Genomic DNA, 17761 nt, shown 5'->3' with positions numbered 1-17761 from the left:
AAAAAATCGGTAAATAAAAAGCCTCTAAAAACGCTATTTTAGAAATATATAAAGAAACAAAAAAAATTAAAAAAGTAAACAGATAGAACATATAATCACAAGTAAAAGTACCCAACCAATAAGGAAAAGTCCGTACTCCCATCACATTTAAAGCATATTTTAATTAATATTATCTTTCTAATACAGGAGTATTTATGTATATGGATGAATTCATGGCATAAGCTTAAATAATAAATATAGAAAAAAAATACATTTTTAAAGGAAACATTATAGGCTTAAAATCTATATTTTAATCATTTGTTAATTCAGCTATTCTTTGTTCTAAGTCCTCCAATAAATGTTTTGCTATATATACACTTAGCCAATTAAATAAAATAGGTAATAGAATCATCAAAATAGACTCCCAATTCCTTATTGTTAAATAAAATTATCTTATAAAAAGGGCTTTATATTATTCAAAGAAAATATATTAAAAATTTATTTTTTATAAATTTTATTGCTGAATGTTAATTTGGGTTTCCGAATTATTTTACATTCCGATTCTTATAAAAGCATCTTCTAGCGAATTTATTTATAGGGAAATTTAGATATTTTGAATTTATTCCAATTGACAGAAAAAAGAAGAAAAATATGATTAATTAATAAATGGAAGTAGAAATTTTAGCGCGTTTTTATTCACTTGTTAATCCATTTGTATAGAAAAAGTTTACTTTTGTATAATCTCATGTATTTATTCTTTTATTGCCTCAGTATTTTTTTTAAGAATTGATTTAAACTAAACAATTATAACCTACACCAAATTTCTATTTTATGTATTCCGATGAGCCTAAAATCAGTAATTTTCCAAAATTCATAATGGCAATTCTATGAGCAAGTTTTTCAGCTTCTTCTAGATGATGAGTGGTTAATACAATAGTCCTATTTTAAATTTTTTCTAAAATTTTCCAAATATTAATTCTAGACATGGTGTCCATTCCAGACGTTGGTTCATCCAAAAAAATTATACGAGAACCTCCAATAAGAGCCATTCCTAAACTAAGTTTCCTTTTATTTCCTCCACTAAGGTTTTTAGCCAATTTTTTTCTTTCATCTTATAATGTTACCAATACTATTATTTTTTCAACATCTTCCTTTATTTTTTTACCACATTAAATACCTTTTATTCTTGCAATAAATTCTAAATGTTCTTCAATCGTTAAATCATCATAAAGAACATCTTTTTGAGTGCATAACCCTATATTTTATCGAATTTAATCTAAATTTTCTTCAAGATCATTTTCGAAATAAGAAATTTTACCTTCAGTTTTTTAAATTAAGCCAGTAAGAAGGGAAATGGTAGTAGTTTTTCCAGCACCATTATGCCCAAGTAAACACAAAATTTAATTTTCATATAAATTTAATGAAATTCCATTTACAGCGTGTGTATTTCCAAACGACTTTTTTAAATTATTTATTTTAATAGAAACAGGAAATTAAGAACAGATTTATATTTATTCATGATATTAAGCATTACTTATATCATATTATTAATATTGTATTATTATTATTATTATTATTATTATTATTATTATTATTATTATTATTTTATTAAATATTTTTATCAATATTTATATATTTTTTCAATATTATTTAATTTTTCTAATTATATGTTTGCCTTTTATTAATTTTAAGAGGATAAATTATTATCATTATCTTCTTCTTCAATTAAAGCTTGATATTTATCATCAAAATTAGATTTTTTATTTAATGTTTCTATGAATTTTTTCCAATAAGACTTTTTTAGAAAAAAAACGGTGTTTTATTAATCCCGTATTCATTTGGAATTATTTAATCTAAATAAAAATAAAGAACCAAATAAAAAATACAATTAAAAAAAAGCATTTAATAAGCTATTTTTTAATCATACTATTTTTTAATATTTTTAAATGAATATTTGTACATATATTTATATTTTTTACATTTTTTGTCATTTAAAATAATCCTTCATTATTTTTCATAATAGAAAAAGATATAGTCGCCTAAGGAAACAAAAGTACTAAATAATAGACATAATCATTTACTTTTTGTACATAAGTTAAATAAAAATATAAAAGAGAAACTATAGAAAGAATAAAAGTTCCTATTTCTCCAGCTAATTTAGGAGAATTGAAAAACGTTGAAATTGCAAATGTTTAATGTACACAAGTAATTAAATATAAAATAAATGCTATACCTAAATTTCTAAATTCCCCCTCATCATATCCAGCTTAATATAAACAATATAAAGGCATTAATCCTATAAATATTGCGTTTATATAACATGTTAATAACCATCCTATCAAATAACTTGATTAACTTAATCCCATAATCTTTTATTTTATTTTATTTTAATATAATAGATATTTATATTTTTATTTTTTTACTTTTTAACTCTCTTTGTATCTTTCTGATTTTTCATAAACAAATGAAATTAAATGTCTGCGACTAAAACCTATAGTTACAGAAGGAATATAAATTGGTAAAATAAATGATGATGTTTTTGATATAAAATTTGAAAATTAATCATTTTATGCACTTGGTTCTTTTTTTAATATAATATTTATTTTTTATTAATTATTTTTACTTGAGAAATATATTACTAAAGATATAATAAGCTAAACTAAAAGTTCTTTAAATATCTCTGATTTTTTCCTTAACATTAAAAGCAAGTTTTTCCATAAAATTGTTTTGGATTATTAATATAAAAGTGAATTCATTTGTTTTAAGTTAATTTTTTTATAATATCTCTTTTATTATTAATATATATATTTTTTTAATATATATATTAGATTTTTAATTGATATATTTTTAAAAAACATAATTGTATATTCTGAATAATAAAAATAAAAAAATAAATTTTTGTATTTTGTTTAATAAATTTTTACATATATTTATTATAACAAAAATCTTATATTTATTATCTAAAAACTATTTTTAGTATAAAATTCATGAAAATATATTATATTATTTTGTTAAATTTTTAAAAAATAAAAAATTAAATTATGCTAATAAATTTTATCATATATGTCATATTTTGTAAATATTTTAAAATAAAAAATTTATTAAAAAGTTTATATAATAAAATTATATTTATTTTTAAAATATTATATTTTACTAACCTAATTATAGGCTATATTAAATATTATAATTTCATTTCATTAACCGATAATAAAAATATAATTTTATATTTAATAAACAAATAATTAGATCTAATATATAACTCGATAAATAATAATATTTTAAATAATTTTTATTATAAAAAACTTAAACATCAAACAATACATTTTAAATTAAAAATATATAAAATATATAATTAAAAAAATTAATTTATTTAAATAAACTTATTCATAAATTATATTATAATTTAAATTAACTCATATAATAAATATAATTTATACTTTTTTATTAATATTTTTTATAATAAAAGTAGTTATTCAACTTTATATAAAATAAAAATAAATGATAAAAAATTGTAAATATTCTAAATACATATCATAAGACAATATATTTTCTCCAATCAAATTTATATTCTATATTTGGTTTTCATATAATTTTTTAATTAATATTTTTTTTTATAAAATATAAAAAAAGAAATAATATTTTAAAATTAAGTGAAATATTATCTTATTTATTATAATATTTTTTTTAATTAGATTATTAATTTTATTTTTCTTTAACAACTGTATTTAATTAATAATAATTATAACAATAGTAAAGAAGTTTGAGCATTATTTTAGAAAAATTTGCATGATAAAATTTTAAAATTTTATAATAATTAGAATAAAAAAATTATTTAAAATATAAATAAATTCTAAACATAAAATATTATTATTTTATTCTAATTGTAAATTGTAAATTTACAAAATAAATTAACTATTTGTCATACATATGTTCATTATAATTAATTTTAATTTTTTTTAAATAAATTTTATATAAATTTAAAATAAAAATTAAAAAAAGAAATATAAATAAATGAAAGCTGTATCATTTAAATATAAAATATTAATTGAATGAAAATTAAATACTTTATTTTAAATATCATATAAACATAAAAATACTGTTAACATATTTTTCTTTAAAAATAATATTTTTTTTAATAATAACATTTTATTTAATTTAAAATTAGTATAATATATATATAAAATTAAATTATTATTAAAATGTGTATATTATACTATATTTTAAATCATTATTTTACTATTAATAAAAAAATCATTATTTAATATTTTTTTTATTTTAATTTTTGTTTTGTTTATTTTTTTATAAGAAAGAAAAACAAATAGAAGAATTAATAAAAAAATTAACTTTATTTAAATTAATAATAAAAAAATATAAATTACTATGAGACATTAACTTAAATACTATTCTGCTTTCATATTTTTATTATTGCTTATATTTTTTCTTCTGTAATATTAATTAAGGTAAATTTAATATATTATAATGCTTTTAAATTATTATTTTTATAAAGGAAGATAAATTATAAAACTAATAAAAAGATAAATAATGGGGTGAAATCATAGGTTGTGCATACGATATATTTGCATATTCAAATTAAGGAAAAGAAAATCCATCATCAGAAGAAATGGAAAAATTAAAAAATTATGTGGATGTAAAAGTAGAAAACGTTATTATCCATGTTTATACAGGAATAAAGTCAAAAAATTATTTATTTAAAAAAATAAAATAAAAAAAATAGATATTAATGTGTTGAATATGCAAGAAGGTTTTTAAGTATAAATTTACAAGTAAGCTTTGGAGATATAAGAGGAGCAAATGATATATATTAAATTTAAAAAGTGAACAGCTTATAAAACAAAACAGAAACATATGAATTTTAATCTTTTGAAAATGGAAATTCTATTTCTCCTCCTTAAATAGGAGATTTATTAATTTGGAATATTACTGAATCATCACCTTACGGACATGTTGCTGTAATATTAAAAATAGATATTAATAATAATGAAATATAAATTGGGGAACAAAATTATAATTGTTAATGGGAAGATATAAGCTTTTCAAGAAAGCTTAAGTTTACATTAAATAGTGGCTCCTTTATTATTGAAAATAAAGATAATGAATAGATATTGGGTTGGAAAAGAGTCTAAAAAACATATATACTTAATTAATAAAAATGCATAAAATATTGATAAAATAAAAATTATATGAAAAAGTATTAATAATTATAAGTTTTTTATGTTTAAATATATTAACTTAATATGAAAAAAATATATATATAATATTAATATATATATATATATATATATATATGTAAAAAAATATATTAAATATATTATAAATATTAATTATAAATTTAATTATAATTTATAATAAATATAATTTTATTTTTTTATGTATATTTAAATATTAATTAGAATCTAAAATATTATTTTTTAAAATTTAAGAAAGAAATATTTTTATATTTTTTATTATTTACAAAAAGATTTATAAATATTTAATAAATAATTAATTATTTTATTTTATGTTGAAGAAAGTTTTACTACAAAATAGACCGAAATATATCTATAAAACTTATTCTAAAATAAATCCTCTTTACATAGAATAAATATTTTAAAATGATGAAATTATTTCTATTATAGTTTAATATTTAACTGATAATGAATTAATAATGTTAATATAAGTACAATATTTTTTTATTTTTTTTCCATTTTAACTAAAGAACAATATAAGGTTAGTAAATATTTAAATAATATACCTGAAAAAATGCCAAACATAAACATAAGAGTTTTAAAGTTTTAATTATAAATCACATAAAATTTCATTGTATTTATGCATATAAAATCAAATAAAATAATATATCTTTTTGTTTATAATAGTAAAATAAAAAATAATAGAAACTAAGAGAAATTTCTCTAAAAGATATATAAAAAGTAAAAAATTAAAATCTAAAATAAAATTAATAATGAAATCCAATATATTAATATTAAAATAGTTTTAACTTGAAAATTTGATTAATTAAACTAAAATTATATATTAATATTAAAAGTTTAAACCAAAAAAATAAGGTTAGAATAATAATTATAAACATTTAATATTATTTATTATAATAATAAAAGAAATTGAAAATAATAATAAGCAAAATAAAGAACCTTCCTCTCCATTATTAAAGAAAAAAAATAGTAAAAGGTTTTAATTTCCTCAAGCTTTTAAATATTAAAACTATTTACAAAATTAAACAATTCTATTATTATAATCAAATTTTTTAAACAAACTAGAATATGATTCTTAAAAAATCGAATCAACGTAATTAGATAATTGTGTTTAATTTGGTATATAAAGTGAAAATGTAAATTTTATTTTTTCATATAAATAAAAACTCTAAAAATTAAGAAAATAATAGACTAAGAGCTATAATTACTTAGAAGCATAGATTACTATGAACTTATAAAAGGTATTTATTTTATTAAAGTTAAAATAATATATATATATATATATATATATATATATATATATATAAAGAATAACCAGAGCAAAATGTTTTATAATTTGTTAAAGAATAAATTGTAAAAATGTTTAAAAATATTTTAATATTATATAATATTTTAAAGAATTATAAAATATATTAATACAATGCTTAGAGAGTAATAGATAGTATTATTGATACTTTATAAAAATGAAAAATTATAATTTTTTTTTATATATATAAAAAATAAAATTATTTTAAAAATATAAAATTTCAAATTTCTTTCTATAATATTTATAATTTAGCCTTTATTAATTTAAAGTATATTTCAGATATTTATTCACGTTTCTAGGTATCATTACTTTATATAATTTTCAATAATTAATATTAATTAAGTGCTCTGTTTTCTATTTATTTGGTAATAGGTGTTACATTAATAATTTTTCCATCTACATCTTAATTACTTGCTTTTTTAATGTTTTTATTAAGTTTTATAAATTATTATTTATTTATTAATTCTTCACTTTTGATTCTTTCTAACTTTATTTATTTTGGGATTTTTCCTGATTTTTCAAATTTTTAGTCTTATATTTAGGAAATATCAGTAGTTTAATTATTTTTTTTAATTAATTATTTTGATTAAATCATATATTAATTTCCTTAAAAATATATTTCGTTTTTAGATTTTTTCAAGGTTTTTAAACTTTATTCTTATTTTTCTTAATTCTTTTTTGTAATTTTCGGAATGAATTTTTCTTTTATAATTTTACTAAATTACTATTTTCTTAAATTTCTTTCTTTTTTTTATTATTCTCTTTCATTTTCTTTTCTTTATTCTTCCATTTTTTCTTTTAAACATAGTAAATAAGACTTTGATTCATATTCAGGTTTTTTATAAAAAAACATATATTCATTTTAACTTTTAGCTTTTTTATATTTTAATTTATTAACATTTAGAATATTTTATTTTTTTACGTTTATTCAATCTGGCTTGCAAATTTTACAAATACGCCTATTCATGTAATTTAATTTGATTAATTTGAACATTATTTTTTTCTTCAATCATTTTTTTTACTTTTTTTCTATATTCTTCATATTCTTTCATCTTTTTTTCTTAAAACTATTCTTAAAACTTCAAAAACAAAGGTTTTTCTTAATAAAATTTATCAATAATTTCTTATTAAGCAGGTTATTTAAAATATTCAGAATTTTATTGTCCTTTTTTATATTTATCTTTAAAAATGAATAGTTTTTATACAATTTCTTATTTTCTTTGTTATTTTTCTAATTATTCCAATTCAAATAAATACTTATATTATTTTTCTTACATAGCTTACATATTTTTTAAATTTTTTTATTAAATTTTTTAATTTTCCTCCATTCTTTATTTCACATAATTATAATGTTCCTCATCTTTATAATATTAATTGTCTAAACTTGAAACTTTTTTACATCTAGTTTACGATACTTATCTCAATAAAGGATTTTTTGTTTAAAAACTTTCTTCTTAATTTTTTAATTATTAATTTAAGTAATTTATTTAGTTTAATAATAATTTTTTACAGTTTTATTAACTTTTTTAAGTTAGAAATTTTTAACTATTATTTGAAGAATTTTAGAATGAATTATACATATAAATTTTATTTTTTAAGTTTTAATCTAATTCTGTTTAATAATAATTTATATCTTCAGTTGGTGATTTTTTATTTTCATTATTTTATTAATTTTATGTTTGACTATTATTTATATTTTAATCTATTATTTTTGAATTTTAGTCTTCTTGGATTGTATTTTACATTATTTTAATTATATTTTAATCTTCTGTTTGATTATTTAAAATTTCTTAATTATGTAAATAAGTTTCCTATTCCATTCTTTTATTCAATTTAAGTTAAAAATGCTGTTTATAAATTATAAAAATATTTATATATTTAAACGTTATAAATATTATATTATTTTACAAAATAAATAAATGCCCTTTATTCTTTATAATAATATATTTTTAAATAAATTAATTTGATTAATTTTTGATGGTAAAAGTCAAAACATCATATTATATATATATATTTTTAATAAAAATAATTTAAAATTTTCAAATATATTTTTATTCTTTTTAATATAAATAAATAAATTTTAATTTATATGTAATAATATTATAATATTTAATAATTTATTTAATTTTAACAATTAATATCAAAAATTATAATTTTATATTAAAATATTTTTAATAATATATTATTATAATATTAATTATAAATATATATTATTTTTTAATAAAAAAAATATACATATCTATATATGTATTATTCAATTAAAGGAATAATTAATATATATAAAATTAAATAAAATTTTATGAAATTTCTGTTAAATTTTGCATTGATTTATATTATATGATAATTCCAAAAAAAAAAAAAAATTTAAATTTAAAATTAAATATAAAAAATTAAACTTCAAAAAAAAGATAAAAAAAAAAAAATGTCAAGAGAAGAAACAAATATAACTTTGAAATAAATATATGATGCTTTTAATAACGATTTTTAAAAAACTCCTTAAAAAATTAAAGAATCTCCATTTAATAATCACCTAAAATCAACAGTCGAGTCCAACTATTAAAGTTCTAACCGAAAAAAAATTCATAAATTCAACCTGTAATCTCCCTACGAGGTATATTTTGATGCTTAAGGAAACTAATTTTACGACAACCTCATAATAAATAATAAATACAATAATAATTTTTATTCAAACTTAGAAAATATTAACATTAATGAGCAATCATTCGAAGATTCATTCATAGAAGAAGATTAAGAAAAATATGAATAAGAACATGAATTAGAATAAGAATAATAATAATAATAATAAGACAATAATAAAGAAAATAAAGACCCTTTAAAAAACTTAGAAATGGATTAAGAAAAAGAGAAATAGTATAGCATACCTAAGTATAATATAGATATTGAGAAAACTCTATATAATAATGCTCGTTTATATTCTTATATTTAGCAAGGCTCTCATTAAATTAGAACTCCGTTAAAAGATATTACTATTAATTAAGTAACTTCTAGCAATTCTTAAAGTTTTCATGGTGTAAAGGTAATACAATAATATTTTTTATTTATATATATATATATATTTAAAATATAAATAAATAGAAAATGCTATAATTTAATTCACCTTTAACAAATAATAAAAATCTTATAAATAATAAAAATAAATAACATTCTTATATATAAAAGAAAACTATATTATTTTTAAGATGATAATAAAAACAGGAAATTAAACAATACAAACAAATTAATTTTATTAATATATTATTATATATTTATTTTAATGTAATTAAAAGTTTTATATTTAATATAAATAAATAAAAAAAAAAAATTTAATAAAAAAAAAAAAAATACATAAAAATAAAAAGTTACTATTTCAAAATCCTGCTTATTTTAAATGATATTCGTAAATTTTACATTCAATTTATGAATAATATCCATTATGACCACATTCTAAAGGTAAAATAAAACCCATTTATTTTTACAAAATGTTATTTTTATTAGTATTATCAATTTAAATGTCGAAACTTTCATTTGTATTATTCATATCAATAGCCAATGTACTAATTTCTTATTAAGTAATTATACTAATGTCTTGTTTAGAATTTAAAGAAATATCGTTTTCAATTTAAGTATTTTACGTTTATCTAGTAATTTTCTCAAGAATAAGTTAGAATTTATCAATTATAATTTTAAAATCATAATTAAGGTTTTTTTCGAAATCATGATGTCCAAATGAAACTTTTTCATTATTTTTTAATTAATTAAGTTAATATATGAAATCTTTTAATTTAATCTATATTTATATTTAAAAAAAAAACTATATATTTATCTGAAAAAGAAAAAAAAAATAGAAAAAAATAACCTAAGCATATTTCTTATAACCACAAATATTCAAATTGTTTTTAAGAATGTATTTTTAAGGTTTAATTGATCCCCAATATTCTAAATTAATAATAAACTATTTGAATACACAAAACTATTAATCAACCGGAAATTACGTAAAAATATTACTCAAATGAAGTCCAGCTGAATCTAAAGTATAAAAAATTGAAAAACAATTCAGAATAAAATCTTAAAATTTCCTGTCTTATTTAATATGATTAGTAAGTAATATTTTATTATCTTTTATATTTTATTTTTATTTAATTAAATCTTAATTTTTATTATTGTTATCATTTTAATTTTTAGTTTATTGAATATTTTATTATTTACAATTTATTTTGGAATCAGAATTCGACCTTTAAATTTAAGTTGATTTATGGGTAGTAGTTTAGGTCTTTTTTCTCTTATTTTTCTATTCTTCTATTATATTAATTGACCTATGTTTCGCGATCTCAATAGAAATATCCATAATTCTTTATAAAGAATTAAACAAACATTAAAAATCATTTTAACTCATAAAATTCTAACTAATTTTTTAAATTTAATTTTCGTTTTCTTCAAAAGCCTTATTTAATTAATCCTTCTTATTTTTCAAAAAATTAAATCCCATATTCCAAAAACTTTCTTTATCTTTTTTTAAATAAGCACTTCTTGGAAAATCATTAAATCTTGCACTTAATAGTCCAAAGTTATATACTACGCCATTTAAAAGGCTCGAAAGGAAGGGCAATACCTCATCTTTAGGGTCTACAGTAATTATTTTATAACAATTAGCCTTTAAATATGCATAGGAAGAGTCAAAATCCCAATCTGTTAATAATTAAAAGGCTTTAGAAGCTTTTGGACCAAAAGAATGTAAAGCTACTTATGAAAATTTTGAAAAAGTACGATCAGCGCATAAAAAATTTAATTTTTTTTAATCAGCTGTATATGTAGCTACTAAACCACCTAAACTTTAGCCATGAATTCCTATATTTTTTATTTGAAAATTCTTTCTTAAATAATCTACTATATATTCGCAGTCTTTGAATATATTCTAGATTTATAAATATATATAATTTATATTAATATTATTTACATATGTAGTTGGAATTCCTTAACTATTTCCATAACCTCTATAATTCCATACTAGTAAATTTATTCCTTTTTTTAAATAAAACTCCAACCAATCGCTCTATTTATTATATTTATAATTTTAATATAGTTTTTTTATTTTTTACATCATAAAATAAGTTCTCGTAATAACCTCCGTTTGGATTACAATATATTATTACTTTATCTTTACTTGAAGTTTCCTATATTAAGGGTTTTTCGTTTCCATCAAGGGTTTAATCAGGCGAAAATTACAAAGGAGATTATTTTTCGCATTAAATATACACACTATTTTTAATTTAAAAGTTTTTTTTTTTTTATTTGTGATTTTACCAATCAATCTTTACACCATCATAACTTTGTAAATAGAATTATTTTGTTTAAAATTAATTTAAAATATCTGCTCTTAACTATATTAAAATAATTACTTTTTATTTCTTAAAGGATAAAATAAAAAATATATACTTAATTTAATGTTCCTAAAATATTTTTCTAAAATAATTTTTTGATTCTAGTAAAAAATGGCTTTTATTCTACAATATCATTCAAAGTATACTATATTATAATTTAATTTTTAATTTTATTATAAATATAAATACTTCTAATTTAGTTAAAATTATTTATATTTAATTTATCTAACTAATATTTTATTTATCTAATTAATAAAAAAATATATACATTTTAAAATAATATGTATATAATGCATTTTAAAATTATTTTATTTATTTTTTCTGTAATTTTTTTAAAAAGCAAAATTATGGAATTTATTGAGTTTTTTAAAAAAATTACAAAAAAATAAAGCATTTGATAAAAAGAATATATATTATTATAATCTTATTTATTTTTATACTTTTAATTAATTCTTATAATTTTACTGGCTATTCAAACAATTCCCAAAGCACATAAGTATCATTTTGTTAATCTTTAAACTTAAACTATTATAAAAGGGTTACAATTTTTTTTAAAAGTCCGAAAAATTCTTTTTATTCTAAACTAAACCCATATATATCATTCATATACTTAAAAACTTCAACAAGACCTTAAATACTTCTTTTTATACTCAATATTTCAGGAGCAGTTTCTTAATTACATATTTTACAAATATCTTATCCACAATCATCCACAAGGCATAATAAAAGGGTTTATAAAATTTAAATTTTTAATAATGTTTTATTAGCAAATTAAATGCTATAATTATTTTCCATATTTTTTTAAATAACCAGAATGATCCAGGAAAAACTAAAAAGCGGCATATCAATTAACATATGTAATAAAAAGAATATAATATCAACTATTTTTTTAATTAATAATTTTAAAATAAATTTTTTATTAATAAATAGAATATTTTTTATTTTAATTTTTACAAAAATAGAGAGAGGTTAAGGAAAATAAGATTTAATAACGAATAAGCCAATTCAATTATATAAAGAAAAGAAAATTATTAATAATATTACTAACATTGATACTAAATTTATATATTTTTATAAAAAATCTAATACTTTACCCATTTTTTATTTATTTTATTTTTATAAAATAAGTATATTTTTATTAAATATTTTTGTATTTTTATTTTAATTATTTCATTTGTTTATTAATTATTATTTATATATTTTATTAAATTATTATAAAAATAAAAATTTTTAATTAATTTAATATTTATTTAATTAATATATTTTTTATTTATTTAAAATATATACTTTTATACAACATTTAAAATTTCTATATATTAAATTATATAATAAAATAAAGAATATTTAAATAAATATATAATTTAATAATATAAAATATATTTTTAATAATTGTATACCTATAAATATTTTTAATACATAAGATCTAAAATTAAAGTAATAGAAAAAAATAAGTTATAGCATTATTATATAGATATATAAAATCTTAAGTTTTATAAAACATTATATTATTATTATATGATTTAATAATATATTTTTTATTTACATAATATATAATTCAATAATTAAATATAATTTTTAGAATGATGAAAGCTACCAACTTTATAAAAAAATGTAGAGATATTTTGTTAGACATATATATATATATATTTATATTTTAATTAAATTTTTTTTTTCTTTGTATATTTTATTTTTTTATTTTTTAAACAAAAATTAAAAGAACAAAAAAAAATAAAAGATAAAAATAAAAAAAAATATAATAAAAAAAATAATCATTTTTATAAAAAAATTAAAAAATAAAATAATAAAAAAAATACAAAAAAAAATGTAAACAAATAAAAATTATCCTCCTGAAATATAATGCTTATTTGATTAATCTTAAAAATTTGATGAAAAAAAGGTTTTGATACTAGATTAAATATCTTAATTTTTGTAATCCGGAAATAATGAAAAGGTAAAATCATTAATGCAAAAAAAAAAAAAATCAAATTAAAAAAAAAAAAAGGAAAACAAATTGTAAATACTTTAATAAGCATTTTATATATTATATATTAAATATTTTTTATTAAGATGAATATGGCTAATTAAGTCTGGTAAGACTTAAAAGAAAGAACTGAATTTTGGGCAAATAGTGATATTATATTAGAAAAGTCTTAAAACTATCAGACAAAATTGCTGACTTTAGTAATAATGGAAGATACAATAAAGGTAAAAAACGGAAAAAAATAAAAAATTAGATGTTTAATATATTTATTTATTTTAGTAAAAATGGCTCATTTTACCTGAATAATTAAAAGAAAGCATTAAAAATTATATGCTTAATTAGATTGTATTAACTAGTTAGAAAGGTAATTTAACCTATTAAGAAACATCTATATTACATAAATGTAATTCAATACTAATTAAAATTGTTAAGTTCGAATTAAATGGAAGCTGGAAGAATTTTATTTAGGATATATGTGTTGCTTCTAAATAAGATCCTAATCTTTGTGAAAACTCTCTGAATTTATTAAGAATGTTAAGGTTCTCAAAATATATATTTTTTTTAAAATAAAATAAAATAAAAAAAAAATATTTTAGAAATATATCTTTCTAAAAAATATAAAATAAAATATATATAAAAAATATTAAATATATATTTTTTTTTTATTTTCTATTAAAATAAGTGAAGAAATATTTGATTATTCAAAAAATGAAATAACATCTTAATAAATATAATTATTAAAATAAACTATGTATGATTAATTTAAACACATTTTCGAACTATGTTATTATATAGCTTCAAATGCAGTTAGGTAATAAAAAACTTAAAGTTCTACATAAAATAATTTAAACAAAAATTATTTAATAGAAATGCAAATGTTTGTAAGCCTTCTCTTATTAAAGCTTGTTTGGAAACGTTTTACGTTTATTTAAGTTGGATGCCTTTATATTTTATAATAGACACAGATATTGTGGACATATTTTTACTTTTTGTTGAACAATAAGACTTTAAAGATATATCAATAAAATGTTTAACTGAAATAGTTTTATTAAAAATCGAATAAGGTCAAAGTGCTCAAGACACAATAAAAATGAAGGAAAAAATGTTAGACTTATACTTTAAATTTATAAGAAAAGTTTCTGAATATATATTACCTTTTAATATAAGTTTAGCATTTGAAAGTAAAAAAACATATATTTAAATATTTATTTATTTTTAAACAAAACTAAAAAGGAAAAAAAATGAAAAATAATAAACAACATTAATAAGTAGCTGTATTTGACAATATATGTTAATTTATAGCTTTATTTTTGACAGGTTTCTTTAATACTCATTTATAATGGATCGATGAATAAACATACGACCTAAACAATGCCATAAGAGAAAACATACTCGAAAGTATCCATAGAGGCCTTTAATATTTAGTTAATATAAACGAAATTGAAGAAGATAATATATTCAAAATTTGTGTCGAATTCTGGCATAGTTTTACTACTTAAATTTTCAAAAGAAAGCCTATTCAAAATAATACGACAACTCCTTTATTATTAATAGGAATGTAGAATTAAACTAACTTTACTTTAGAAAAAAATGTTTATCCTTTAATTCTTACATAGGTTAGGACTATTATTGTTTCCAGAATGGCTAAACCGTAAGAAGTGTTAATTGTTATTGATGAAAATGGAAATCCATGTAAAGAAGAATTATAAGATACTGAAAATAATTCTCTATATGAACTTTTAAAAGAGCTTTTAATTAATTTAGGTAAATATTACCCATATAAATAATATTGAGTCCATTTTTTTTTAAAAAAAAATAATATAAATACACAGCTAAATTAGATTGGTAAGATATGAATAGAATACTTTCTTAAAAACTTGATAGATAAGTAATAATTTATTAATATGATAAACTTTTTTTATTTTAAATTATAAATTTTAAAAGATTGATGGATCAGAATGGAGCTTTGATAATTTAAATAGCCTTTGTTGGGCTATAGGTTCTATAAGTGGATCAATAAGGGAAGATGAGGAGAGATCCTTTTTAATTTCTGTAATAAAGGGTTTATTGAATTTAACAGAATTAAAAAAAGGAAAAGAAAATAAAGCTGTAGTAGCTTCTAATATAATGTATGTAGTAAGCTAATATCCAAACTTTTTAAGAAATAACTGGTCATTCTTAAAAACTGTAGTAAAAAAGCTTTTTGAATTTATGGCAGAAACATTTCCTGGAGTTATGGTAAATTTAAAATATTTATAAACAAAAATATATAAAAAAAACAAAAGGAAATGGCGGTTAATACATTTTTGACTGTTTCTTAAAAATGTGCTGAATAATTTGTAAAAATCTAACATGAAAAATCCATGAAACTAAACCAAATTAAATAATAAGAATAAGAGCCTTATATTGTAAATTTAATTAGGACTATAGATGATAAAATCGCACTTTTAGAACCTTAATTTCGTCTTACTTTTTTCGAGGCAGTTGGGAATATGATAAATGCAGAAAAAGATGTGCAATAAATAGTAGTTTATTTAAATAATACATTAAGTACTTACATGTTTTAATGGAATGAAATAATTATGAATGCATAAACAAATACCTAAATACTAGAACAAGAAGAAGTCATTTAAAACATAGTCCAATTTTTAAAAATAAACGAAAGATTATGTTATACTGTAGGATATAATTATATATTTGTTTTAGGTAAAAAGAAATAAAAAAAAAAAAAAAAATACTAAATATTTTTTTAAATAAAAGGATAAATAAACTAAGGAATGAATAATATTTATTAATTCTATAGTCAAAACATAAACAAATAAGTCATTTAAATTGGAAAACACGTAATGAACTACCATACAGTAAAGAAATAAAGGGCAATAAGAAAAGAAATACTAAAACTCTATATTTGCTTTTTCAAAAGCTGCAAAAGTGACGTAACTAATTTCTAACCAGAAAACATAACAATTAGTATAATAAATCCTTTACAATAATTACTTAGTGACTATATAAGTTGTTAGTAAGAATGTAAAGAAGCTGAAGTACTTAGTTTATATCAAATTATATTCGAAAATCTAGCATAGTATATTTAACCGATTATTCAAGAAATTTTAAATGGAATCTTTATGTCCACTCTATCAATGATTACTTAAGATTTTAACTCTTTCCCTGACCATAGAATTTCTTTCTTTAGATTACTTAAGGCTGTCGTTTAGAATGCTATTGAAGGTAAAAAATAATATTATTATTATTTTAATTAATATTTTTTTTTAAAAAAAATAGCTCTTTTTAATATCCCTACTGATTAATTTAGAACTATGATTGATTGTGTAGTTTGGGCTTTTAAACATCATTTGCCTGAAATTTCTGATATAGGATTAGATGTTTTAGTTTACATTATGAAAGTATTTTATTTTTATTTTATTTTTTAAATATTTTATTTTAAATATAAAAATAAAGTAAATTAATACTAATTAAATGATTGCTAATTAATTTTACTAAATTTATTATATTAATATATTGAAAGATGTTTTAGAAGTTTTAACTGATGGATATCATAAAAGTGGCTTTAAATAATAAACATAAATACTATAAATGTTAATTTTAATAATAAATAATAATTTTGTAATAAATATAAATATATCTATATTTATTTTATTTTATTTTTTTACTAAAGATAACATTTAAATTTTAAGAAGATATACAAAATTAATAATATGTTTTTAACTTTTTAGTTAATATATTATCAAGTACTTTCATAAATATTTCTAAATAAACAACTTAGATACATATTACTAATTTATTCTAAAAATGTGAAAATTTCTAAGCATTTAAAGTATATTATTATTATTAATTATTTTTTATTATAATTAAATAAATTAATAAAAAAAAAATAGATATTATTATTATT

The 17761-nt window shown here is 16.9% G+C and overlaps 3 protein-coding genes across 3 annotated transcripts, besides 29 other annotated features; 1 reads left to right on the top strand and 2 right to left on the bottom strand. All coding sequences in view use genetic code 6, as the record gives it.

The window, feature by feature from the left end:
* Positions 1–746: 746 nt before the first annotated feature.
* IMG5_008720 (hypothetical protein) lies at positions 747–1522 on the bottom strand (the record flags this gene model as incomplete). The annotated part of the gene is made up of 2 exons (XM_004039779.1): positions 747–1436; positions 1514–1522. The coding sequence occupies 2 exons, from the start codon at positions 1520–1522 to the stop codon at positions 747–749; spliced, it is 699 nt and encodes a 232-aa protein (XP_004039827.1).
* Positions 1522–1590: a microsatellite.
* Positions 1586–1628: a microsatellite.
* Positions 1593–1639: a microsatellite.
* Positions 1594–1638: a microsatellite.
* A 241-nt stretch (positions 1640–1880) lies between the features above and the next one.
* Positions 1881–1919: a microsatellite.
* Positions 1920–2766: 847 nt separating this feature from the next.
* Positions 2767–2814: a microsatellite.
* Positions 2775–2828: a microsatellite.
* Positions 2829–4083: 1255 nt separating this feature from the next.
* Positions 4084–4134: a microsatellite.
* A 1109-nt stretch (positions 4135–5243) lies between these two features.
* Positions 5244–5286: a microsatellite.
* A 1167-nt stretch (positions 5287–6453) lies between these two features.
* Positions 6454–6492: a microsatellite.
* Positions 6493–6552: 60 nt separating this feature from the next.
* Positions 6553–6604: a microsatellite.
* A 615-nt stretch (positions 6605–7219) lies between these two features.
* Positions 7220–7266: a microsatellite.
* Positions 7232–7277: a microsatellite.
* A 1302-nt stretch (positions 7278–8579) lies between these two features.
* Positions 8580–8613: a microsatellite.
* Positions 8591–8628: a microsatellite.
* Positions 8629–8834: 206 nt separating this feature from the next.
* Positions 8835–8908: a microsatellite.
* Positions 8909–9794: 886 nt separating this feature from the next.
* Positions 9795–9850: a microsatellite.
* A 763-nt stretch (positions 9851–10613) lies between these two features.
* Positions 10614–10690: a microsatellite.
* Positions 10691–10881: 191 nt separating this feature from the next.
* IMG5_008710 (hypothetical protein) lies at positions 10882–12476 on the bottom strand (the record flags this gene model as incomplete). Its single annotated transcript, XM_004039778.1, has 7 exons — positions 10882–10895; positions 11017–11404; positions 11447–11542; positions 11589–11748; positions 11794–11870; positions 11926–12015; positions 12336–12476. 7 exons carry the CDS (start codon positions 12474–12476, stop codon positions 10882–10884), a joined length of 966 nt encoding a protein of 321 aa, XP_004039826.1.
* Positions 12083–12125: a microsatellite.
* Positions 12477–12773: 297 nt separating the features above from the next.
* Positions 12774–12813: a microsatellite.
* Positions 12814–12998: 185 nt separating this feature from the next.
* Positions 12999–13086: a microsatellite.
* Positions 13023–13060: a microsatellite.
* Positions 13087–13099: 13 nt separating the features above from the next.
* Positions 13100–13148: a microsatellite.
* Positions 13116–13153: a microsatellite.
* Positions 13154–13570: 417 nt separating this feature from the next.
* Positions 13571–13639: a microsatellite.
* Positions 13576–13639: a microsatellite.
* Positions 13591–13694: a microsatellite.
* Positions 13648–13690: a microsatellite.
* A 249-nt stretch (positions 13695–13943) lies between the features above and the next one.
* Positions 13944–17475, top strand: IMG5_008700 (hypothetical protein; the record flags this gene model as incomplete). Its single annotated transcript, XM_004039777.1, has 11 exons — positions 13944–14075; positions 14131–14390; positions 14534–14662; positions 14719–15032; positions 15085–15615; positions 15684–15739; positions 15796–16089; positions 16137–16557; positions 16612–17079; positions 17134–17255; positions 17311–17475. Coding segments are annotated over 11 exons (2892 nt in total), but the record flags the coding sequence as incomplete, so codon positions are not given.
* Positions 17442–17484: a microsatellite.
* Between the last annotated feature and the right edge of the window lie 277 nt (positions 17485–17761).

The sequence above is a fragment of the Ichthyophthirius multifiliis genome, assembly GCF_000220395.1.
Source record: "Ichthyophthirius multifiliis unplaced genomic scaffold scaff_1120509249505, whole genome shotgun sequence".
Classification (NCBI taxonomy): Eukaryota; Ciliophora; class Oligohymenophorea; order Hymenostomatida; genus Ichthyophthirius; species Ichthyophthirius multifiliis.
This window is presented reverse-complemented; position numbering and strand designations above follow the sequence as displayed.